Genomic DNA, 26,724 nt, shown 5'->3' on the forward strand with positions numbered 1-26,724 from the left:
GAAAAACCCCACTTCTAGAAAGGATGGATTACTGATACAAACTGGAGCAGGATCCCTGAAGAGAGGCTGACGGTGTTCCCTGCTCCCACTGGAGCCCTTTAGCAGCATGGCAGACAGGAGACAAGACTCCGATCTCCTCAGGGAGAAAAGAGGATGCTAACTGGGACCTTCACCTCATGTGTGAGCATCCTTATCCCTGCCACCAGGACCCATTTTTGAGTAACTGACTCTCTGTGTCTTTACCTTATTTTCAAGTACTCCCATACTATCTGTTTCTGCCTGTATTTTGCTGAGAGCAGCATGAATCACACTGCATGAATCACAATGCAATGGTAGTGTGGCCACTTTTATTTTCATTTCAGCAAGAAGAATGAAAGAATATGTATCCTGAAGTGATCTGCAAATATTTCTCCCGGTTTTTTCAGTTCAACTGTCAAATTAAAAAAAAAAAAAGTAGACAGCCATTTGTAGTACTACTGTCACTCAATGCTTTGTCTCCATCTGCAAATATTTATCTTTGTTACCCTTATGATTAAAAATCATAGTAAAGACTTATTTTAAAAAAGAAGCATCAGTTTGTATTAGAGGGCATCTTTTACTTCTGTAAATTAAAATTATATGTCCTAAATCATATGGCTCAGTGTGCCTAATGCCAGATATATTTTTCTCCTCAGCCTTTAAGTTTTGAGAGCAAGAAAAGCTACACCTTGAAAGTAGAGGGTTCCAACCCCCACCTGGAAATGCGGTTCCTGAACCTGGGTCCCTTCCGGGACACGACCACAGTCCACATCAGTGTGGAGGATGTGGACGAACCTCCTGTGTTTGAGCCCAGCTTCTACTTTGTGGAAGTGCCTGAGGATGTGGAGATTGGAACGACTATACAGATCATTTCTGCCAAGGACCCGGATGTGACCAACAACTCCGTCAGGTCTGACCTCTCTTTGCATGTTCCCCCAGGAGCACTCCCTGGTACTTTTGGTTGGTGGGGCAGTGATGGGGCTGAAACAGGAGGAACTCTCTCTTTTTAGCCAGTAGGTTTTGTCAAACCAGATCTCACACGCTGAGGGGCTCTGCTATGACTGCCAAAGCAATGCAGGAGTTCACCCTTGCCTTTTCTGTGGTATGGAGAACGTCTGCATCTAGAATTGCAATGAACTGGTCAGGCATGTCCTGATAGCGTACATTAAAAACAAACCCCAGACTCTCGTGCCTTTCCTGGCAAAAAAACTGACTGCATTGCTGAGAATCTGCTGCCATACCAAGGGGAAGGTAATCAACTGACTTCTCCTCTTTCCCCCTTCTATTTCAAAGCCTGCCTTGGTCAACAGCTCAAATACACAGCTACTTTTGGAGTAGATTGAATGCATACTAATAAATATTCATGAGCCATTAAATTATATCAGCAGTCCTGGCTAACTGGGGAGGTCCCAATTGACTGCAGGTTAGCAAATGTGACACCCATCCACAAGAAGGGCAAGAGAGAGGATCCCGGGAACTGTAGGCCTGTCAGTCTGATCTCGGTGCCAGGGAAAGTTATGGACCAGATCATCTTCAGTCACATCACGTGGCACGTACAGGACAATCAGGTGATCAGACCCAGTCAGCATGGGTTTATGAAAGGCAGGTCCTGCCTGACTAACCTGATCTCCTTCTATGACAAGGTGACCCATTTAGTGGATGAGGGAGAGGCTGTGGATGTTGTCTACCTAGACTTTAGTAAAACCTTTGACACTATTTCCCGCAGCATTCTCCTGGAGAAACTGGCTGCTCATGGCTTGGACAGACATACACTTCACTGGGTAAAAAACTGGCTGGATGGCCAGACCCAAAGAGTTGTGGTGAATGGAGTTACATCCAGTGGGTGGCCAGTCACAAGTGGTGTTCCCCAGGGCTCAGTTTTGGGGCCAGTTCTCTTTAATACCATTATCAATGATCTGAACAAGGGGATCGAGTGCACCCTCAGTAAGTTTGCAGATGACACCAAGTTGTGCAGGAGTGTTGATCTGCTTGAGGGTAGGAAGGCTCTACAGAGGGATCTGGACAGGCTGGATCAAGGGGCCGAGGCCAAGTGTATGAGGTTCAACAAGGCTGAGTGGTGGGTCCTGCACCTGGCTCACAACAAGCCCATGCAAGGTTACAGGCTTGGGGAAGAGTGGCTGGAAGGCTGCCTGGCAGAAAAGGAGCTGGGGGGTGTTGGTCAACAGCCAGCTGAATATGAGCCAGCAGTGTGCCCAGGTGGCCAAAGCGGCCAACAGCGTCCTGGCTTGTGTTAGAAATAGTGTGGCCAGCAGGACTAGGGAAGTGATCGTCCCCCTGTACTCGGCACTGGTGAGGCCACACCTCAAGTGCTGTGTTCAGTTTGGGCCCCTCACTACCAGAAAGACATTGAGGTGCTGGAGTGTGTCCAAAGAAGAGCAATGAAGCTGGTGAAAGGTCTAGAGCACAAGTCTTCTGAGGAGTGGCTGAGGGAACTGGGGTTGTTTAGCCTGGAGAAAAGGAGGCTGAGGGGAGAGCTTATTGCTCTCTACAGCTACCTGAGAGGAGGCTGTAGCCAGGTGGGTGTTGGTCTCTTCTCCCAAGTAACAAGCAACAGCACAGGAGGAAATGACCTCAAGTTGTGCCAGGAGAGTTTTAGATTGGATATTAGGAAAAATTTCTTCACCAAAAGGGTTATCAAGCATTGGAACAGGCTGCCCAGGGAAGTGGTAGAGTCACCATGTCTGGAGATATTTAAAAGATGCGTAGATGTGGTGCTTAGAAACATGGTTTTGCAGTGGACTTGGCAGTGCTAGGTTGGACTTGATGATCTTAAAGGTCTTTTCCAACCAAAAAGATTCTGTGATTCTATATAGTGTCTCATCAAAGCTCCAGAGCTAGATATTCCCATAAGGAGTTAAGAAAGGGAAAGGTGTATTTACAGCCATGGGAGCTTCATAGCTGCAACTCAGCAAGGAGCCAAAGGAGCAGATTTGCATGATCACAACTCTCTTTTCCATAGTGGGTGCCAAGTCAGCCCAGTTTATCAGAGAAGAGTGTTTTCCTCTGAGGCTAGCCCACATACTGATTTTCACAACCTGCAGAAGTTCCAGGTGACTGCAAGTTAATAATCCCAGCAGGTTGGCTGCTTCTGTCATCTGATAAATGCTTTGGGTGTTGAGCTGCTGTTTGCCTAATCTTGCATCAGTCCAGCTTCTGAATTCTCTGCATTCAGCAACAGTCCTGGGAAATACAGGAGGGAGTCAAAATGCCAAGTATTTGGAGGTTTAGTTAAATCCATATGAGCAACACTGTGGGCTTCAGCTAGGAGATCTGAGCAGACACAAAACCTGTTCTTCTTAACGATATTGCTTTCTGTGTTGCTGCTTTAATTATTTTTTTCATCTCTGCTACTTTAATATACCTATTTTTCTACCTACATTATAAGGTTATCATATTTCTCATGACATTGTCTCAAATTCTTCAATAAAACTGTTATACTGTCTGCGTCACAATTTCATTACCCTAAACTTTTTTCCACCCACATCCTATTTTGCTGATTACTGTCTAGCATTATCCAAACACTGCAGTGCAAACAGCTTTGTGCTAATCTGCTTAAAATAGTGTAAGAATAATTCTGCGGACTATCAGAGGGTAGAAGTGTTCATTGTTATTTTTAATGAGGTTTTTCTTAGTTTTCTTCAGAGCTTTCCAGTGACTACCCTTGATGAAACAGCAATCTATAAGACACGGAATGCATCACCAAAGATGTATTAAAAAAAAAAAAAAAAACAAACAACCCAGTTGCAAATATGCAGACTCCTTTGTAACTCTGCTCCTTCCCAACTTCCTTCCTCCTTTTCTTCCCATCTTCCTCCCTTCCCACTTTCCTTCTTTTCTTCCCTCCTTCCTTCCTTGTATGTACAAGCATAAATGATTGGGGTAGACGAAACAGGAAAAAAAAAATAATGTAATGTAATGCTATCTAAAATGCAAATGTTAGGAACTGGTTCTCCTTGCCTCTTATGTGGTCTCCTCCTTCCATGCCAAGTCTGTGCAGTATCAGTCTGGCAATGTTTCAGGCTTCCTCTGCATTCACTTTGCACAGGGCAAGGCACGATAAGAAAAACAAAATCCCAGATACATATTTGGTTACACAAGATTAAATCCATCTGAAATTAAAACTGTGATCTGACCACTCCTTTTGCCATTTTTTCAAGTATGGAAGAGACAGGACACATTTCTGCAAGGTTTACTATACACGGGGAACTCTCAAATCCTCATTTTTCCAGCGTCCAGTATCTGGACTCTCACAACATGAAATTCTGACTGTTGGAAATATGCCATGATTGTTGTTAAGTGATTCCGGAAGATTACCTAAAGAGTACAGCAGAAACGATTGCGAAGGAGCAGGTATTCTTAACGGGAGAACTTACATGGAGAATCCAGACAGACTCCACCTGTGCTTCTTGACACCGGTGATTAACACCGCACTGCTAATCACAAGGCCATATTCAATTTCAGATACTTGCTGGCCTTAAACTGTCATAGAGAAATCCTTTTTATAGCCCTCATACAAGAATAATTATTATAGCAAAATATAGCAACACTCGTACTTATTTCCTAAATAAATCAAATGCCTCAGAAATCTCTTTATTTAAGAAGAGATGGGAAGGAAAAGGAAGAAAACCTGCCATCCCACCCTCTTTGATTTTTCTGGGGAAAAAAACGTGTAAAAGAATTTCCCATCAACATAGCTCAATAGCATTTTATATCCCAGTTTATTAAGTGCCTATATAAAGATCAGGCTGGCGTGCCTGTATCAGCGAATGCATTTGTGCTGAAAGAAGAAAATTCAGAAGAACAAGCCCTGTTCAGCATCTGTTATGACTAATGCTTTCAATTCCCATCAACTTTGAAGAAAGAACCAACAGAAATGAGAATAAGTCCGGGCTCTGTTCTGGGCTGTGGCATTTACATAGGCACATGCGTGGGTTTTGCCAAAAGATCTCTCACCACGCTGACACAGCGGGCTAGGAAGGCAACTCCTACAAACTGCTGTTAAGAGCAAGGTGGTGCATATGAAGGGTATTGAGTATTTTACACACCCTGCGAAACGGTCCCTCTGACCGCATACAGCAGCGACAGCTGTTAATCAGCTGCCTCCCTGCCCAAGGTACCACCACACTCCCCTGCTCACAGGTGCGAGAAGCTTGTTCCCAGCATTAAACTGACATGATGTTGGCCAGGCGGGTTCAGTGATTATGATGAATCACCCTCACAGAGGGAGCTGGTTTTCTGGCTGGATGACATGAGAAAGCCAGTTGTCATCCCCCTTGTGTTGACATGGCTCAATAAGTAGGATGGTCCAGGATGCAGGTGGAGTTTATTCCCCTCAAGGAGGAGAGAATACAAAAGCATGAGGGAGGGAGTGGTTCTTCCTTGTCAGCCTAGATTGAGCTGATGTAGTCATTTTCCTCCTGTCTGAATTGTGCCCAAGGAAAGGGCATAATTATTTTGCTTAGAAAAAGAAATCACACTCCTCACTGACAGATTTTCTCTGTAAAGCAGATGTTCCTGTGCTGAGCTGTGCCTTGCTTTGAGGCTTCTTCCTCTAAATCTTCCTGTCTTCCAGCTCCATCAAAGTACTACTCACTGTTAAATGCCGTTAGCCACGTGAACTCCTAGTTTTTCGAGCATCTCACTCTGTACCTATACAAGTCAATGAAGCACACAACTAGGTTGTGGAAGGATGTGGATCTGCTATGTATGACATTATTCCTGCTGGGGTACTTCGTTGGCTATAGCACACATTTTTCACAAGGGTTGCATAATATTTTTAATATGTACTCTTGCAGATACTCGATTGACAGGAGCAGTGATCCGGGGCGGTTCTTTTATGTCGACGTTACATCAGGAGCACTGATGACTGCAAGACCTCTCGACCGGGAGGACGTTTCTTGGCACAACATCACTGTGCTGGCTGTGGAGCTGAGTAAGGAGAATGCAGACTGTACATAGATTAAAGAGATACAATAGAGAAAGCAGGCTGAGAGACCTGAATTCAGCAATTCGCATGTTCTTGTGCACTGACTGGGAAGCTGTATTAACTGAATTACCCTTCTGACATCAACAAGGGAATACTGCATTTTATTTATTTTTTTATGCTCCTTTTCACAGGGTGGTGGGAGGACTAGAGGCTGGCAGTTAAATGCAGAATGCTACTTTTTCAATTCATTAGTATTCAAGGGATTTATTTAAAACTCTTCCTGATGTGTTTCTGCAAGAGCTCTATCTCTCCAGAAGCGCTGGGCGGCTAAAGCAGGTGCTGCAAAGGCTGCACAGCTGCCGGAGCTGCCAGTCCTACCTGGAAGGATTGAGTGGTGCAAGTACTGGTAGGCAGCAATGATCCCGCACTGCTAGGTCGCTAGTTGAAAGCTGCTCTGGATCAGCAGCAAGTAAATGTCATCACCATCTGCTTATTGCATAAATAATTTGGTCCAGAGTGCTTTGGGATCTTCTAGTATGCTGAATTCGTTACGCTTTTGGGTTTTACAATGAGCTAAAGTTCAGCTCAGGATTCATCCATGCCAGGTATTTACCGAGGCTATCAGAACAAGGAGATGCTGATCATTTCATAGCGTCAGTATGAAAAATTTAGCTGAGTTTGAAATACTAACAGATGTGAGCTTCATAAAGGAGTTTGGCATTTATAAGCAAATAAAATAAAAGGTTCTCCCAGTCTTCACCTGAAATCTCTTTTGTCCACATAGCTTTTGCTCAGGATCTCAGTTCATCTTATATGGGGCAGCAGCTTTTCAGAAGTTTGCTGCCAATAGCTGAGTCATTCCTCATGTCTGAGAGAGCTCTCTGCATATCCAGGCTGTATCACAGATATGGGGCAGTTTGAAAGGAAAAAAGTTCCAAGAAGCTTGCCCAAAATGCTATCAGCGTACTTGAAGTTAGCAGAGGGAATATTTCACAAGAGTCAGGGGTGACTCTGCCATGTATTTGTAGGCACAAAGTACTTCCAGCACACAATGCCTTTCTGTCCCCTTTTTAGTAGTGAGAGGGGTTGGTGACATGATAGGATCTCACCCTCCTCTATTCCGATGCTAGTTTTATTTTCAGCCACCCATGGCCATTGCAATTCCATGTAAATCCACATACACACACGAGTCTGTAAAAGCTGCCCCTGTAGCAGCCCTCGAGGGTGAGAGCAATATGAAGATATGTCTTCCTTTGACTCATCCTCCCATCAATCCTGGCGGTTTTGCTCTGTACATGTGCAGCACAATATTGTAATTTAGTGAATAGTTTCAAAAATGTCATAGTTGTGCACTCCTGAGTAAAGCTCCTAGTTTTAAAAGTTAGATCAATATTACTAAGAGTGTAAATGCAGACATTCATTTGCTGCAATGACAAGTGTGTTAGCAAGATATGTATGGGTGTGTGGGAAGCTGAAGGATTAAATTATAAATTAGGGAGAAACAATATTGTTTAAGAGTATTATCTCAATGATACAATGTGACACGTATTATGGATACAGTACATTGAACATTTAAGAAAATTTCGGAGTGTAAGAAAATTCTCTATTGTTTATATGAACATATCATTTCTTGCTATAAAGGGAGATATATTTGGAGATAAATCCACAAAGTGGTATGGCTAAAAAGAAGACGAGAATACTGATTTTTAAGAATTTTCTGGATTTTTGCACCTTTTCTGACCTCTTAATAATAAATATCTTTTTTTTTCTTTCTGCTTAGAATTTCATTTTATCATTAAATAAGGGAAAAAAAGATGTTTCAGGGCAGAAAAACACAGTAAGAAAAAAAAATATTATGTGGCCACTTAGTTTGGAAATCGTGAAGGTATGTGAAATGATGTATGGATTTACTGGCAAAGAAAGCTAATGAACCAGTGGGACAGAAATATCACAAATGATGTCATGCAGAATGTAAAATTTTCATTGCAATTTTAAGCTTCAGTGAAAGCTTTTCTGTACAATTTCATGTGTTATTAAATTTTAAAACCCCCTGTACAAAGTATCAAAGACTTGACACTATTTTTGAGTTCAAGGAACATAAATTCTGAGCAAAAACATATCTGAACTGCAGAATTACCACTTACAACAAGCTCTAAATAACAAGCCTATCCTTAAAAAGAGTCCCTTCCTAATTCATGCCACCAGTACCACAGCTCAACAAACAGTACTGCACAGTGAAATGGCAATAAGAAAATATAGGGCATTGTCTAAAACTTTTTTTATACAAACAGTCCCATTGGACTGAAACAGATTGAAGTCCTTCACAGAATTTGTTTGAAAAAGATGTAATTAGATGAGAAGCCAGGACAGACAGAGCAGCATTTCCAACTTCACTCCAAGTCACACAACCCGCCAGCCACCGCAGTTCCCGATGGGAAAATGTCATTTAACGTGAGTCAGTAGTGGAAAAGCTGCTTTACCTCTTGAGCAGAGTGAGGAGCAGCCCCTTCCCCTTCCTGTACATTGCCTTTCTTTACGTTGTGCCTCCTCTTTCCAGACAACCCCTCGCAGGTGGGCAGCGTCTCTGTGACGGTCAAAGTCCTGGACGTGAACGACAACGCGCCGGAGTTCGCAAGGTTTTATGAAGCTTTTGTTTGTGAAAACGCCAAAGCGGGTCAGGTGAGGAACGCTGGTAACGCCAGGGGTTCGGGAGGGGATGCTGTCCTACATGGAGACAGGGTGCCGGAAAGGGTGAGTGTTGGAAAGAGAGCTCAGCTAACCACACGTTTCATCTGAACTCTCATCAGTCCGTGCCGCTTTCCAAAGGCAAGCATGTTACACCGAGATTAGCACCGTATATAGCACATCTTTTTCTTCCCGCAGTAGCTTCCAGGCTCACTGCACAATACACTTCATGGCTGAAATAAAGCCTTCCCTTGGGCAGGCGCCAGCAGGCAAACACCCAGTGTGTCCTGTAGCAGCAACAACGAGAGAAGTGTTACGAGAAGTGCCACAGCGTCAGCCCGGCCTACGTGTGACAGACAAGGCTTGCTGTTAAAAGACCCCGTTTATAAGAGCCTTAAGCACCCCTGGACTTAGGGGAGCTGGACATAACACACTACATCAGCTTCAAAGGAGCATCAAACTGAATCTGTTCTGCTGTGAACTGGAGATGACAGAGAGTCATAGACAACACGGGACTTCCCGCTCTGCAGAGCATAAACCAGCACCTCCAAATAAGCAGCGAAGCCTCTTTGCTCCTTTCCTTTCCAGCACCCCATCAGAGCCCTTGAACAAGGTCTGCCTGTGTCGCAGATGGACGTGAACTCTCCCTTGCTTGAGCCGGTGCAGGCTCTACTGCTGATTGCTTGCGGGGAGGTGACCTGGTGGAGACTTGTCTCTCCTAATGCAAAGCTGACTAGCATAGTTTAAACACATAGATGCACCACTTATGATTTGTGAAGGAAAAATTACGCTAGTAATATCACTTTGTGTTCCTTGACACTTCTCCCAGCTTGCTGTGAAGCAGAATGAAATAGCTACTCACTGCTGGGACAACTGTCCTCACAACTACTTTATATATGGGATAATTTCATCTCACTAGTTTACAGATGTCCTTAATAACACAGGGAATAGAAATCGTTGCCTAGCCTTTTTCCTGGTTTTGAAGGGTGTCCTAAATAATAAGCTTTCTGAGAAATGCACGCTAATTTGGACTGCTTCCTTCAGTGGAGAAAGCTAAATTCTGTTGCTGCATTTTGAAAAGTTTTGAAATCAGTTTTAAGATGGTGCATAAGACTGTGGGTCTGTCATTTTCCTTTGAATCCAAAAATAACTTCTGAATGCAAAAATCCAGGTGAAGATTTATTCCTTGTCTAAAAAGATGTCAGAATGTTTATTCAGACAGAGCTATAGCTCACTGTGCTTCAAGCTGTTAGACCTACTTTACTAAGTCTCTATAGGTGAGGTGATAAATCTCTTTCTGGATTTAGCATTGTTTTAGTTTCTTTCCATGGTGTTATTTATTGCATATGCAGAGTGTCTGCATGGTTGCCTTTTCTTTCTTTCTTTTCCACTGACATCTTGGGAAGAATTTAATTGATTTAAAATTAAGAGAGTGATAAAATAATCAACCTGAAGTCCTTTCCTACCTGCAAAATGAAGCTGAAAATAAGTATGGCCTTTCTTACAAGCTCTCTAATGCACAATGAATCTTCTGAACACCCTGGGCCCTCAAAAGAAAAAAGAAACATGCAACAAGCTAGGGATGCATGAGAGAAAAGTGTCTGTCACTCGAAGCAAACTGACTATCATCTCCTCCTTTGTTTAAAAGTGATTTGCATGATCATAGCTAAATAAATGAAGCCTGCAAGGTTTTGAGTCTCTTCTTGATTTATCTATTGTACCTCTGCAAGACAGTTTTATTAAAATGCTCCTGTTGCTTATATATATTAAAACTATACATGTTATCTGTTTGTTTGTTTATATTATATATATTTTGCCTCTTACCTGTTTCTCCTTTGTTCTCATATTCTGTAGCTGATCCAGACAGTGAGTGCCATCGACAGGGATGACCCACAGGAGGGTCAGCACTTCTACTACAGCCTGGCTCCGGAGGCAGCCAACAACCCCAACTTTACTCTAAGGGACAATCAAGGTAATCAGAGTGGACACAGACGGTTAGCTACTCTAATTTCTAATGCCTGAGTTGGACTTGAGAGGCTGTGACTTACAGTGTGTGATAAGACTGCCATTTCAAATAATACCAAGTGACACCTGGTCCTTAAAGGCAGTGATAAAATGACATATTACTTAATACACTTGAAGGTTATATGATATTTTCTTCTCTATAAATATTCTCTAGCAATAGGCCCCTTTTTCTTCTTCGAGGAAATGTGCCAGTGTTTTGTGCAAATTCAGGTCTTGTGGTCAGGCTGCAGGCATCTTGGATTACCGGAGTGGAAATTGCATTCGTTCAAAAGGAGATGCTTAAAGGTAGGATAGCAACTGGAACTAGGAGACAAATCTGAAGGGAATTACATTGCTCTTTTTTTGTACTCTTCATGTTTTCTCCCAGGCACAGAAAGGGAAGGTTCTTGTACTGTTCCAGTCTTTTCCCCCAAGCACTTTTTTTTCTTCCTCTTTGCACATCCTCATTTCCCTTGGAAAGGGAGGGAGGTAGGGAGGAGATGCAGAGCCTTAGGGGGGTAACTTGGCATACAGCTAAAAGTCTGTGTAAGATGCACTGAGTAGAAACTGAAACACCAGTGGGAAGACTCATGGCGAAGAGCTGGCATTTGAGTATCCTAACCAGTGGAATTTGCTTCTTCTGGGGAAGCTTTGGTGGGTTTGGAGCCTGCAGGAAAAGCCCTGCCATGGCAGGCCTTCACATGACTGCTGCTGATAGAGGATCTCCATGGGCAGACAATGGTGCTGAGGTCAGGTCCAACCAGCCTTCATCAGGAAAGAAGGACAACCTTGAGTGACCTGGTGCGGAGCTTTGAAACTCAATATGAAGGGGCTGGATTTCGGTAGAAGTTTGGTGTGTAAAGTACCACAAATCAGCAAGGAATTCCCGAATAAATGGGGAGAAAGACTGGCCACCTGCAGCATCCGTGGCCAGTATCCAAGCAGAGTGTCTGCCCCTGCTCCCTTGTGACACCCGCTTGTCACACTCATTTCCATAAGCCCCTATCTGTGTCTCTGCAGGCATATGAAAGAGCAACATAGAGGCTAATAAAGAAGCCCCCAGCTTCACTAACCAAACATGTCTTAAAACATGCTACTTGCAGAGTCGGGAGCCCTCCTTCACAGCATGCTAATGCTTTTTCATCCCCAAAACAATTTTTTTCTATAGCATCCCTGAAGCCTGCCCACAGAATTTCTTGCATTCTTATCCCTTTCTTTCTCCCATTGTCTCCCTCTTTTTTATTTTTGAATACATATTGCCAAAATAAGTGAACAAATAAAACACAACTATTGCTAAAACATTTGGCAAACTAGGCTCATTTCATCCTCAAGGCATTGTTCTAAAAAAAGAAACTCACAAAATTCCCAGCATCAGATGCACTTTTTGTGTCTAAGGCCATACTTGCGATAATTTATAGTGACAGCAGTGACTGAATGGCTGTGCCTCCCGCTCTCTGTAAAAGACCGGTTTTCCAGAGATATATATCACAAGAAGCTTAGAGTACTATTGGTTACGAATTTGAAATAAAAATGTTAAGTATCAAACCACTGACTATTTGAAATATACACATTAAGGATTAATTTAGTGCCTCAGCAATTTGGAGTGCAGTAGTCATTTCAGTAACAATAATTTATATTTATATTTTCATCTAGGGACCACTAAGGACTAGATAAATTATATTACTTAGTCACAGAGGGGGTAGCTATACTGTATGTCACAGGGTGGCAAGACAAGAAACAGAACCCACCTTGCTAGTCACAGCCTGTGCACGTAAACACGAGACAGCAACGCTTCCCAGGCTGTGGGAAGGCGCTATTAAGATTAGCAATTGCACTGATTACTTGGTTGTCCAATATAGCAGTAAGAGAAACTGCAAGACATGCAGCCTTCCTGGCAACAATTGAAACCTTGATTTATATTGAGCAACAGATAGATCACAGTTTGCATTCTGATGAGCTGTTTTACATATTTCTTTGGCCCTTGTCATTTTAGTCTCTGAGAACTTCTTCAGTCTATTCATTCTCCACATATCTCTGGCAGACAGAGAAATCCTATTGTTCTCCACTTTAGAGACAAGGATTTGGGGCAAGAAGAAATTAAGCTACTTACATGCCTGGTTTCCTTTGAGTTCAGTAAAGTCAGTGGGAGATAGACATGTAAGTATCTGCAAAGATCTAGGCCTAAATGACTTCCCATATGATGAAGCAGGGAATTGAGCTGGGGTCTCCCATCTCTTTGGTTACTGACGTAGGGCACTGGCAAATCATCTTCTCCTGCTTCTAAATCCAGGTGAGATTATGCTGGGGAAAAATTGGCAAAAGAGGCTTGCTGTAAGAATGGGATGAGCCATGAAATAAACTTACTGCATTTCCAGATTAAACCCTGAGCTGATCTTCTGTTGACCCTTAACTGCTGCCCTCTGTCTTTGGGTACCAGGAACTGATGAAGAGAGCAGCCATTTTAATGGGTGCAGGCATCAGCGTCATACCACCACCAGGCCTGTCATTGAAAGCCTCTGGCAGTCCCCTCCATTGCATTTAAATTTGTCCTAGGAAAATTTTTAGCTATTTCTTCCTTCCCTAAAACTGTGGTCTACCTCACATTTTGGCAGAGTGCAAAAGCAGTGAGCTGAAAATCCCCAAGAATAAATGTGACTCCTTCCTCAAGCTGTTGGTGTCTGTAATACCAATTTCCTTGTGCTCTTTCTCCCACTCCTAGTGAAATATTTCTTTATGTTATTCCTAACTATTCATAATTATTACAATTAGTTTTTAAAACCTAACAGTTCTGGTCTAATTATCCCCAGTTCTTGTACAAATGCATGCAGAAAGAAACCAAGCCTTTCTTGTGAGAAGAGCGGTGGTTAGCTCTGATGTCAGGGTTTGAACCTACACAGTGGTTAATTCATCACTTCCAGTGGTGCAGAAAACTGCAGGAAGGAGACACTCCATGGCTTGCTGTCACAACCACATGAAGACACCACCCTGTATGCCCGCAGGAAGTACAGCTTTCACCTCCTGCTGATCACACAGGCGCGGGACCCACCATGCTGCAATTTTCAGTATCTCTGCTCAGTGTTGTAGCTAAGCGCTGCCATCCAACCCTCTGCAAGCCAAAGACACTGTTGGAAGTTGTGTTGCAAAAATATTGTGCATTCTGATCATGTTTTCTTTTTTTTTTTTTTTTTTAATATAAGGGGGCTTTCATGTCCTCACAAGCCCTCTTCTCTTAATGGCTGGGGCTTAGCAGATAGCAAATTTGGAAGAAAATCATGTAGTCCAGTTCCTGCCATGCTGCATCACATTCCAGCATATCCTTTGCACTGCAGTAGCACGTCAAATCACATTGGCTTTTGATGAGTCACACAAGAAGCTTTGGCACCAACATATTGCAGTTGCAGAGTAACAGGTAGAATGATTCTTTAGGGATGATTTGGATGCCTGCCTAGTACAAAGCAAAACAAAACAAAAGGGCCAAAACATAATGCCGAGAGTCACCAAGATAATTTTATCACCAAGAACATTTAAGACATGGGTGATATGGCCAACACATCACAGCTAAAAAAATATGTATAGCCATATATATTTTTCAATATTTGATTATAGAAACTTGAGTCTGGCCTGAACAACATTATGGTTAAAAACACTTGAGATCTCTGCACAGCTTCAGACAGGTTCACTGCCTGTGACTTCTTCTATTGGCAAAGTATGACCAGCTCAGAATAATGAAGTCTTTTTCCCTCACAAAGAGCAATTTTACATAGAATGAAAATTTTCTGTCACCTGAATAGAATTTGTGACTTCTATTGAAAGTCAGTTTAAAGAGAGTGAGTTTCACCCATGAAAGAGAAATGCAGTCAAATTACCACACTGTTAAGATGACTCAGCCATTTCCATTGACACAGCATAAATCCAGGCACTTTGCCATTTTCTGCCCTTTGGGCTGCTTTTTCTCATGCTAAAACAGGCCCAGTGATGAAAAGATGTGGTATTAATAGCTGGGGAGCACATCCTAGAGGGCACATAAACAGCCCGAGGGAGAGAAAGCACTTGCATGTACCCCAGGAGAGAGGACGGGGAGGTTTGCAGGAGGCGAGGGCTCCTGCCTGCAGTGCGCCCCTTGCCCAGGACCCGTGGTGGGAGCTGCAGGGTGTTGCTCTCTGCTGGGCTTTGGGACACATTCCTGAAAATCAGCTATGTCTGTCCACACCCGCTGCACATCCTCAGAGCTGCATGGCATATCAAAGGGTGGTGAAATCAGTAAACACTGACACATTATCAGTTTTAAGCAACTTTGGGGATTTCATCTTGCACCTGGTGGTCTCTCCTTAAAGCTCCAGCTCTTGGGATCACATGATTTAATGACACACTAATGAGTTTCACTATACATTCACATACGGACATTCGTGTACACATCAGAATTTTACGCCTTCAGAGTAAAAGCTTGAAATATCATTGACATGCAAGAAATAAAAGACCCTGAGATTCCTTTTAAAAACATGTCACAAATTCAAACTAATCTCATGAACTGTGGAGCCTGATGTCTCAATAGTTATGTGTGCCAGTACTGTCTGATGCCATAAGATTTGCAGCACAAAGTATAGAACTTGGAGCATAATTTAAGTCTAGCAGGCAAGTGTAGCGAGTCTAGCTTGAGTTTGCATATATTCCATAGCTGGCTGTATGTAACACTCCTGATTTCACTCCTAAAAGCCATCAAATCATTTCTGATGTTCAGGCTACAGCAGATAATACAGCTGATTTACCTGCATGCAACCTGAGTCTCTGCACTGAAGAAAATCACCCAAGATTTAAATTTTAGCAGTGAATTGACACAGAAATAATAAAGAAATGAACAATTCCTTGTTGATCTTTTGGGGGTTTTCACAGTCTACTTGTGATCAGAAGGTTTTTTGCCATTCCCAGGCAGCAATTCCTGGAAATTTCCATTGTGCCAATCCACCTGGGAACAGCTGATTGGCATCTTGCATTTCCAAGTATACCAAATGTACATTGGTAACAACCTGGAGATGCAGACGGCCAGACTGTGACCTCTCTTGAACCAAGGGAACAGGAAACAAAACGAAGTACTAAAAGAAACTGCATGAAGCTCAGCTCCCAAAAATCCCACAGCACCGCTGCACGAGGTCAGGGCTTGTAGGTCTGCCAAAGAGAAGTACCTGTGTTCCCCATTTATCTTAGCTGGCCCAAGATTTGTGTTTGTAAGAAGGGACGATTTTCCTGCAGGTTCCTTTAGATTCACTGGTGGCCCAGATCACACTGGAGACATACAGCCTTGTGCTTTCCAAAAGTATCTGAGGGCAAAAATCTTGAAAGTCAGCACTGACAAAATCATCACTGATCTCCAAAGATTTTTCCTTGGCATTTCTGAGATGAGAACTGAGAAGAACAAATTCCTGAATCCAATTTCTTTCTGATTAGGAAACTTGGTGCACAGTCTGAGGAATGTGAGGGAGGGGCTAGACAGGAATTCAAATGCCACTGGGAAATTCTGACATTTTAAAAAACATGCTGAATATGGATGAAAAAGCCCCAAAGGTAGGAATTTCCCTTGAAATGACCAACAGCAACTGGCTGTTAGGTCACTCTCTTACTATTTTGTTTCAGCAGCATCGTTTTGATTCCTTTTGATTCAAGTTCTTATAAAAAACAGGCAGTCACACTAAATGAAGCAGAATGGTCAAATCAAAGCAGAATAATTCTGACAATGATGACATGAAGAATTCTGACTTTTTTCAATGGCAAAAGTGCCAATGAAATTGCATGTATTTCACTGAAAAATGTTTAGTTGCAAATTTTCAAGTCGCAGCTGCATTAGGATTGCAAGGTGCTTTTCTCCTTTGTCTTCTTGTTGCCTCAAGCAAATGCCATGCCATGTATCAAAAACATAAAGAGAACCTTAACATGTCCATAATGGTTATACACTCGCATCTCCAAAATGGTGGCAGCACTTAGAAGTGAGGTCTAGAAAAGCTGCTGAGCATCAACAAACAGGGACAACAAGTTGCCTTCAACTGCTCATTTCTGTCTCGCCTTCTGAAAGCTGTTTTAGCTAAATCTGAAGGCTATGAGTTTGCTCTGGGCACTTTATGTCAGAAAGGGTAAAGGCAACTCATAAGGTGTGTATGCCTTGCAGGTTTGGAGCTATGGCCTGAGAAGATACTAGAATAGGGGAGGCAAAGGCAAAATGCTGATTAGTGACAAACTGATAAAAAACAAAGGAAAAAAGGAGAAAAGACAAATGGATGTGGGTCTAGGGCTGATTTTTTTAATCTTCCTTCTCTGCTGAATATATTTGCTCTGCACATAAGCTCTTCTCTCCATTTATTTTCTACCCCTAGACAATACGGCATGGATTTTGACAAGGCGTTCTGGCTTCAGACAACACGAGCAGAACATTTTTTACCTCCCCATCTTGATCAGCGACAATGGCCGCCCCATGCTGAGCAGTACAGGCACGCTGACTGTGCACGTGTGCAGCTGCGATGATGACGGCATGGTGATGTCCTGCAACGCGGAGGCCTACGTCCTCCCCGTCAGCCTGAGCAGAGGGGCACTCATTGCGATCCTTGCCTGCATCTTTGTCCTGCTAGGTAAACCCTTGGCTTCTTCTTGGGAGAGGACAAACTCTTCGGTTCTGGACAGGGGGTTGCTGATCCACCAAAGGTGAAGGACACAAACACACACACATCTGTGTATATGTATATATTATATGTAGACACACACATACTTAAAGGGCCAAATCAAAGACCAGATGTTGTAGTCAGCTGCATATGGCTTAAGCCCCTAGGGTGTAGGAATGGGGTGAAAAATATGGCCTGCAAATATTTCTGCCAGATCCCCAAAGTGCTAGGGTGTCTGGTATGGCCTTGCTTTCCAGGAAGGCATATGCCAGAAGGAAGTAATGAGAGCTGTGGCTGGAGACAGGTTACTTTCTCATCCTCAGCAGTTTCGGATTATATGCTCCCACAGGAAACAGGAGTGGTAAGTCCAGTTCCACCTCTTGTCTTTTGGCAGGAGATATCCCCACCTCCATCCTTTTTCCTCGAGATGCTACATTTAAATGGTGCCTGTGCTGCTATAAAGGGGATGAGCATCTTGTGTGTGTTTTGCCTCCACAAATAAATCTCATCCTTCCCTTGCCCAGGCCTTCTATGTCCCCTGTTAGCTGTTGGTATCAAAAGAACTTCAGTTCCCTCATTCACTGTCTTCAGTCATGAGATACTAGTTCAAAACACACTTTCCCTGAAATTTCAGAGGATCCAGTTTGAGGAGCAGTGAAGTAGGACATAGGAAAAATTCTCATCCTCTGCAAAGGACCCTAGATACCTCAGTCCAAAATTTCAGAATTCAAAACCTTTGCTGAGTTCTAGCCCAGGAAATACAGTCATGAGGTGACATATTTTTACAGACAACCAGGTAAAGACCTCTCATGCCCGTATGACCACTTCTCCCCATGCTAAGAAGCACCTGCATCTCATTAGAGCCAAGCAACTGACAGTAGGTCTACCCAGCCCAAGGCAGTACCTTGCACATAAACAAAAAAAAGCTTTGGAGTAGACTAAGGAGCTAGCTCTGCATTTTGCCGTGTAGGCAGACATATCACCATGGTTCTTCAGTACCATCCATCTATGTCACGTGCACTGCCCAGCCCAAGAGGTATCCCCAAAGCAGGCTGCAAAACCCAGCTATATATCAGGAGAAAATTATCTCTGTGGAGCTCTGTGCCTTGCAGACAGATCATTACTGATACCTCATCTGGTTAGCTTAAAATTAGCTCAAGTATTGCTGCAGTACAATGGCAAACACCACTGGATAGACACGTGTCTAAGTGACTAAGTGTCACTGAGAGTTAAGAATTAAGGTGAGAAAAGGGATAGATTAGCAGAACCTCAAGCTACTAATTTTGACAGGGGAGGGAGGGGTGGATTTCCACACCCCTCCACCTGCAAACACCACAGCCCTTTAAATCCAAGCGGCTGGCTGGGCTCAGTGAAGGGAAAACTGGGCAGCAGAGAGTCTGAAGCCCTTGCAAGATCTACCTCCTTGCTGACTGCTCCGTGTCTCGGTTGCCTCCCACAGTGCTGGTTCTCCTCATCCTCTCCATGCGGCGCCAGCGGAAGCAGCCGTACATCATCGATGAGGAGGAGAACATCCACGAGAACATCGTCAGGTATGACGACGAGGGCGGCGGGGAGGAGGACACAGAGGCCTTTGATATCGCTGCCATGTGGAACCCACGGGAGGCCCAGCTGGTGGTGAAAAACCGTCAGGACATGCTCCCTGAAATAGAGAGCCTCTCCCGATACGTGCCTCAGGCGTGCATCATGGACAACAACGTCCACAACTACGTGCTTGCCAAGCTGTACGAAGCTGACATGGACCTGTGGGCGCCTCCCTTTGACTCCCTCCAGACGTACATGTTTGAAGGGAATGGCTCGGTGGCGGAGTCGCTCAGCTCCCTACAGTCGGTGACGACAGACTCAGACCAGAGCTACGACTACCTGACAGACTGGGGGCCGCGCTTCAAAAAACTGGCTGAGATGTACGGTGCCACGGACAGCAGCGGAGCTCTGTGGTAACGCACAAGGAACGTCAGAGAGGTTTCCATGCGAAACAGTGTCCGGTTAAGTCCATTCTCATCAGATGCTTCCATGGACGTGGGCGAGGCCTCCTAAAAAAAATAGCAATACGGTGCTTGGATGAGAATGGGAAGAAGGGTGCGAATGAAGGTCTCTCTGGATCAGCTTTACTCAGTTAAATTAAGTCACGTTTTTGAAACAGCGAGAAGCAGAAGGAAGAAATGTTTTTCCTGGGTTTTACAGCAAAATTGGAAAGCTCCATGACTGGAATATAATGACATTACTCTCTCTCTGTTTCCCTCTCTCCCTCTTTCTCCCTTGTACACGGCAGCTTACTGAGCTCTATACGTCTGGGTTCGAAGATCTGTGAACTCCAACTGTAATCTCTAACTCACTGAGAAATTGCCAGCATAGAAAAGTGGTTCCCCACCAGTTATTTTTCCCCCATTAAAAAGGAAAAAAAAAATTGCTTGCTAACAAGAGGGAAAAAAAAAATCCCACAAAGCAGAAAATTGAAACTGGAATCTCAGAGGGCTCTTTGTAAACTAAACCTCCTCTCTCTGTTGCTAACAGAGTCCTTTTTTAATCCTTTAGAAACAAGGCTGAGTTGTTGGGTTTTTTCCACCTGGCTGAGTGGGCTGGGGAAGAGGCTTTGAATTTCTGCTCTAGTTTAATGGCTGATCTATGAGCGTTAACACTAATCCATCTCCTATCAAGTTTGTGTAAATTTATTCTCGGCTCTTTACAACCATGACTCCGCTAAACTGCTCAGAACAAAACCAGAAAATCTGCCTCTTTTGCACTGTAGATGTCTCTTCCATGTGCCAAATGTGAAGATTAGATTCTACCAATGAAAGCCAAATAAATTTTAAAAAAAGAAAAAGCTATATTTGGTAACTACATGGGTTAGATGGGCTTTCCTAATCTGTGTGAGGTCAATCCAAGGGATGTTTACATACTGTAGATAACCTACTTGAACAAATGCAGTATTATAGACCAATAAATGGATGTAAGAAAATTACATGTATAAGTTTTGTATATTTGTTAATTTTGGTAATAAATATGATGTACTGCATACAGTACAATACCTTAGCACCTCTTTTAATAAAAGTTAAACAGAAGGGAAAGTCTGATGGCAATTTATTGACTACTTTGCATGCAGAAGTTATTGCTTATCTGTGGCTTTACATGCCTCAAGCATCACGAAAAAAATGGCTCATCAGCATTGTGTCAAGGAGACAAGCCTTCAGTTTGCAGGTTCAAGCAGATTGTCTGCCTCTTTTATCGGTGTTCACTTGGACATTGTCCTTAGCAGTGAATCAGCCCAAGTGCAGCCCACCAGACTAGTTACTCTTCTATTCCAACCATGCTGAAGTCAAAAGAAAGCCTTGGCTGATTTTTTTGAAACATTATGGCTGGGCCATCGAGAAGCTTGGAAACCAGTTACACAGCCCTGACAGAATCTCACGCCTTCAGAGACATGACAGATTGTAACATGCAATATCCACTTACGGTCATTCTTACTCTGCAGTCAAAGTTTTGAGCCTGGATCTTATCTTGTTTGCATATGTAAATGGAAAGGGCCAGTGAAATTACATCAACACAAGTTTCATGGAAGGTGGTGAAAGGCTTCTCAAAGCAGAACAATCTGCAAGGACAGTTGCAGGTTTCTTTCTAGCTAAGGACTCTCTCCATCTCAAATTGCCCAGAAAATAGATGTGCAGATATAACCACGCAGTTACCACACTTTCACCATGTGCATACTGTGCTTAGTTTCTGTTGTAGATGTGCACAAAACACTGCTACCTCTGCCTAATCTTAACCTGTACCAACTTAAGACAGGAGCTTTGTTTCCACAGACTTGTACACAGTCATGCACCCCTGGAAAACCAGGCAGCCAGAAAGGAAAAAAAAAGTTCTAGTGACTTCTCAAACATTTACTTATCTGACATGATGAAAATCTGTGCCTTCACAAACGTAATGTGCCATGGGTTCTGCTTATCACCTGAACCTGCCTTACACCATTGCAGAAAGAGCACTGAAAATTATGTGATAATGATTTTTTTACTTATCCTGCAGCACTTATCCTCGCATATCATATTGATTTTATAACACTAGACAAAGAACTGCAACCACCATGATCAAGAAATTGGCATACAGCACACAAAACTGGTGTGAAGACTTCTGAGAGCTTCCTCACCTCCTGACGCAACAGGAATCACAGAACATAGGGCAGGAATGAAGATAGAGAGGACATCTATTCCATCACTTCTCTGTCTGAATTAATCATCAGTTTTATGTATTTTAAGCAGATGCCTCTTTATTTTTAAAACCCCCCAACTGTTAAGGCTCTGTAACCTTTCTAGGCAATCTTCCACTGCATCAATATATTCGGTCTTGAAAGCCTTCCCTGGGAAGTATATGGCAAGTATCCCTTGCTGCCATACAAGCCTGCAATGCACACAGATGACTTTGTCCCTCTGTGAAGCTATGGTTTGGTATTTTCAGACCATTACTCTCTCTCCCTTTAGTCACAGTCTACAGTAACAAAAAGTTCATGTCCTGATACCACAACAATGGTTTACTTCTCCCATTGTAGGCAGAGTGGGAGGAAAGGGGGTAGAATGCAGTCCAGCATCATACTGCCTTCAACTTGAAGATACCTACTGCATTTACTGAGGGTTTTCCCAGGACAAGCTGCTCCAAGACCTGGTTTTACTCCACAGAAGCCCCCAGCAGTGGCCGCTGCAAGACAGGCTATGCAGCGGCTGAGACTCTAGCTTCCAGGGCTGCGTTACCACCCGGTGGGGAAGGACCAACAGCACTCGCGTTAGGTGCGTGCATTCACACCACAGGGGAGCCTGCAGGGACAGCAGGCTCTGAACCCACCTTCCCGAGCTGCATGTCACCGTTAGGCTATCTGATTATCCTCAGGTTTGCCTCAGCTTGCAAGCACAGTCAATAGCTGGACAGCTTGATGCTGTGACACTTACCAGCTGGTGTTTAGTAGGCACTTGGCAGCCTGGCTTTTTTTTTTTCCCCATTTTATGGAACAGGTGACAGTGTTTCTGCAGTCTGTGAAATCTCTGTGCAAACAACCAACACTTGTATCTATCACCCTCCCACAAACAAAACTGAAGAACGCTCTGGTTTTACTGATGAGATATAAAAAGGATCCATTCACGCACACATCAGAGCTCAGCAGGCCTAGCCCAAAATAGAAGAGGGGAGAAGACTCTAAGCCCAAAGGAAACGTATGATGCTGCGGGCTGGCAGTAAAACAAACGTGCTGATCACGCTGGTCCTCAGTCTCCTGCCCTGGGGCTCCTCAAGGCCAGGCCTGGCACTGTGCATGAACGTTCACAGCACTACATAAAACCTGCTAGTGGTTTACAGCCAGGGAGCTCAGCCTGCCATGGTGGAGGGACCGGGCTTTGCCACACCAGCAGGCATCTCCAAGTGGCAGCCCCAGTCCTGCATGGGACTCGCAGTCTACCCGCTGCCCTGGTATAAGGCAGAAATGTCAGAGGGCCAGGACAAGATCCCATATGCCCTCACCAGTGTTCCCATGCTCCAAGCCCGGTCTGAGTGCATAGAGCTTTTATCATTATTCATTTCATTTGGTTCCTCTGATGACCTTTTTTTTTTAATTTTTCCACAGCTGCCAGTGCTCAGGAAAAAACAAAAGGACTTACCAGCCAGGAACAATCCCCTAGTCTCAGCTGTGGCTGAAAATAAATGGTTCTGAGAAGAAAATAACAGAGGGTGCAAGTCATTTTACTAATTCCAGCCATTTAAAAATTGAGCACATGGCCTAAGCAATCCATCTAAATTCTCTAACTAACAGAGCTAGACAAAGGGTGATTCGTTGCCTCTGTCTGGGCAATCTGTACGATGCTATGGCCCTCTGGAGCTGCTTCTCTCTCAGTTAATGGCCTGGCCTTTGGGGATTTATCCATCCGGTTCAGAGAGTGGCCCTAGGTATGACGTTCTTAAGCCCTCTGCTCTACATTTGGTTTTATGAGTGACCACGGGCAAACACTACAGTCTCTGATGTTTCCCTTTTTCCCTTCCTATCACCCATCTCTGTCTTGTCTAAGTAGATTGCATGACCTGCCATCTCTTATATTGCATTGGTCATCACGTCTAGGCTCTGAGTAGCAGCTCTCTAAGTTGTGTGTCAAGAGCCCAGATCCCTTCAGAGCAGAATGCAGAACTCAAGAAAGCATAAAAAGAGTTAACATCATTCTTTCTGGCATAAATTTTCTTGCAACACTGCATTTCATTTGCTGCTGCATTGCCCATTTATTCAGCTTTATTAGCTCCCTCTTGATTTTGTCATTTCTCCTCCAGCTTTTATTGTCCTTAATCATTTTACACCACCATCACATTTGCTGCTTATGATCCCCTTTTAGACCATTCATTAAAACCAATAGTGACACAGATCCGTGGGGGACCCAAAAGTTATATTTTGGTCACCTTGAAATATGATTTATTAGCCCATGCCTGGATTTTGCTTGGTGCAACTGTCATACAGCACAAAGTAGAACCTGCTTCATTGCCTTGCTGCCTGACCACAGCTCCCAGGAACCATCAAACTGGAGGGACAGATGGGTCCCAGAGGTCTGCCCTGCATATGCACCACATCTCACCTGTCCTGGCCATGAGTATGAGAAATAAGGCATGTAAAAGAAGCACAAATGATGCCTGACATCATTTGATGACAGAAAAGTTCTGACCTGGACAAATTCAAAGTTGAGGAGATTCAGCTGGTTTTGCCTCCATGCTGCCAGGGTGTTATTACTAAGATGCTGTGAGATGCGATCACTTTGGTTTACGCTAGCTAACCCAGGAGAGGCTGCTGCTCCCCAGGAGAAAAGGTGGGTTCTGTAACAAGCGAGGATGGCACGTGAGGAAATCCATAGTGTTGTAAGCTAAATATGTTGCTGCTCTGCTGCCTCCTGTCTGTCAGGGTGTGAGGCAGCCCATGGCATCCTGCTCCATAAATAGCCCTTCATGTATTCTCCTCACATGCTGCTGGTGTAAACAAGGAGTGGGTCGGTCGGACACATCCTAATTTGTGCCTGCTGAGATCTGTAGCGCTCAGAAGAGGAGGACCTGCCTTTCACTCGTAGTGCCCTGTCTCTCTCAGGGCAATGCATATGCCATCAGAGTGCTTCAAGATAGCCACTGCTACGAAACAGCTGTATCACCTAAGGGATTCGTTCTCATGCATACAGGTCAGTGATTTGCCTCTCATTTGGACTGTAATGCAATAATAATCTGTATCAGTGCATCCTCTTTAAACAGACAGAGGAAAATTTACAGGGACAGCAGTGAACCTGAGGTGGAGTCGGAGCTATGATCCAAGGAAAGCAATAAGGGCTGGAGAGTCTCCCTGCCAAACCAAAGCTTTAGGGACAGATTTTCAGTTTTGCTTTCCTATATCAACATTCTAAAGATCTTGCCCCCACTGAAATGCAAGATATTTTACTGTTGGCCTCAGAGGTGGCAAATCAGGACACCTGCATTACTGACTCTGAGCAGAAGCAGCAGTGCAAATGCTGGTACTGTATTTCCCAAGAAATATTAGAGCAACATGATGGAGGAGGAGGAAGAAAGTCACTTTACAATGACTTTAAAGAATTATGTGGAGGATTTTTTAAGAGCTGATGTAGAAGACAGTACGCTGTCAGAACACCATTTTCAGATCTCATTTGTTATTAAGCCCTCCATTAAGGAATAGGGTTAATAACAAATGGGGAATATGAATTTTCAAACTAGCATCTTAATATCTATAGGCCAGTCCTATGATGACTGATTCTATAATTTTTTCTGACAGGTGCATGAGCTACAACATTTAATACTAGAGGCAGAAGTGCTTGCCATGCTATATAACAAAAATTAATGACAACATCTATCACAACGGGGGGTCAGATTTTCTTTCTGTTTTGTGGGAAGGGTGAAAGACTCACCATGGGACTCAGGAAGTTAAACACTTGTTATTTCAAGGTGTTCATCCTGCCAAGAAGACATGGGTAAGTCAGAGTACAACATGATCCTCCTTGGCACCAGAGTACCATGATGAGTGTAGAAAAGGAGATTTTGCTTTTTCCACCGAGACTAGTAAAGAAAAATCTGGAAAATGGACTCTCCTGACACCAGTCCTTCAGCACAAGGGCCACTCATCCCAGGTGGGAAGGACAAAAAAAGGGAAAGAGAGATCCTCTTGAAACCAGTAGTGAAGATAGCCCATGGCCAAGGGAACCTGTCCTCCCTCTTGCTCCCACACTCCTTGCTGCCACTCTTACAGGTACAGCGAAACCTCTCTGCACCTCTTCTTTCCCCCTTACAATGGGAAGAGGGTTTACTGCCATGATTACTGCAGAGCATCAAAGCAACTGCTGGTCCCCAGAGGATCTCTGAGTGCCCTAGATTGCCTTAACCTGGCCCTCATTCAAATCAGTTACGATCAAGAAATCAGGGAACACAAGAATCCCCTTTTTCCATCAGGTGTGGAGCTATTTGCTCCTGGATCACCTGGATGTAGTTCAAAACAGGAGAATTTTTACAGCCTCATTACCTTCATGTTGCCTTCCTGAGATATAACATGTATCACCATGAACTTACAGGAAAAGTGTTTCCAAGCTCCGAGGAGAAAAGCTACTCTTCTCCCAAGCAGTAATGCTAACACAGGATGGGTTGTTTGGGTTTATTTCTTTTTCATTTTGCATGCATTCTTCTTGGAGCAGTCAAAGAAAGACAGCTTGTCCAGAAAGCCCACTTCTTTTTGAAGGACCTCAACCAACTACTCTGTAAGGTCATAAGTATCACGGATGGAAAAGGTAGAAAAAAAGAGGTACAAAGCAATCAAGTAACTTTTGGTAATGGAAACAGGACCCCAGCCTGCATACGACCTCTTCCAACCTTGGAGCATCCTTTCAGTTTAGAAAACTCTTGTTTACTTTCAGCATGGAGCCACATTCTCAGAAAGAAAACTAACTAGTTGAGGTACGTACAGCCTCAATCTTGTGCCTACTGTCCATGGAGAAGTGTCTTGCATTTAAGATGTCTGCTAGAAGTAAGGAAAAACATGCATATTCTACCTTCAGACTGTATGCTCTTGTCCTGAGACTGCAAAGTGTTTTGCAAACTTCAGTAAGGTCCTCATATCCGGTACAGAATAATCATGGGGGTTTTTTACAGACAAATAAATGGAAGCACACAGAAGTTCAAAAAACGACTAAGATTTCAGAGGAAATCATTGTAGAAATGGTAACCCATCCCAACAGTCTGTTGATCTAAGCAGACCTCCTCTTATAATTTTGTAAATTATGCCTTACAGTATGTGTGGCAGGTGGGCAACAGAATTTTGAGCTTTAGCTCAGATGTAAAGTTATTTTTTAATTGATAATATAAACATGTCTATGGGTTAAATGAGAAATATGGTCCTGCAACAGAACATTA

At 43.6% G+C, this 26,724-nt stretch overlaps 1 protein-coding gene across 1 annotated transcript in view; it reads left to right on the top strand.

Annotated features, from left to right (window-relative positions):
* Positions 1-20,246, top strand: part of CDH20 (cadherin 20) — a 122,237-nt gene extending 101,991 nt beyond the window's left edge. Inside the window, exons 7-12 of the mRNA XM_075744856.1 lie at positions 675-928; positions 5,835-5,971; positions 8,523-8,644; positions 10,505-10,622; positions 17,017-17,268; positions 18,758-20,246. Coding sequence (XP_075600971.1) covers positions 675-928; positions 5,835-5,971; positions 8,523-8,644; positions 10,505-10,622; positions 17,017-17,268; positions 18,758-19,257 — 1,383 coding nt within the window. The 3' untranslated portion in view covers positions 19,258-20,246. The remainder of the gene's footprint in view (positions 1-674; positions 929-5,834; positions 5,972-8,522; positions 8,645-10,504; positions 10,623-17,016; positions 17,269-18,757) is intronic.
* The last annotated feature ends 6,478 nt before the right edge of the window (positions 20,247-26,724 follow it).

Source organism: Balearica regulorum, chromosome 2 (assembly GCF_011004875.1).
Source record: "Balearica regulorum gibbericeps isolate bBalReg1 chromosome 2, bBalReg1.pri, whole genome shotgun sequence".
In the NCBI taxonomy this organism is placed as follows: Eukaryota; Metazoa; Chordata; class Aves; order Gruiformes; family Gruidae; genus Balearica; species Balearica regulorum.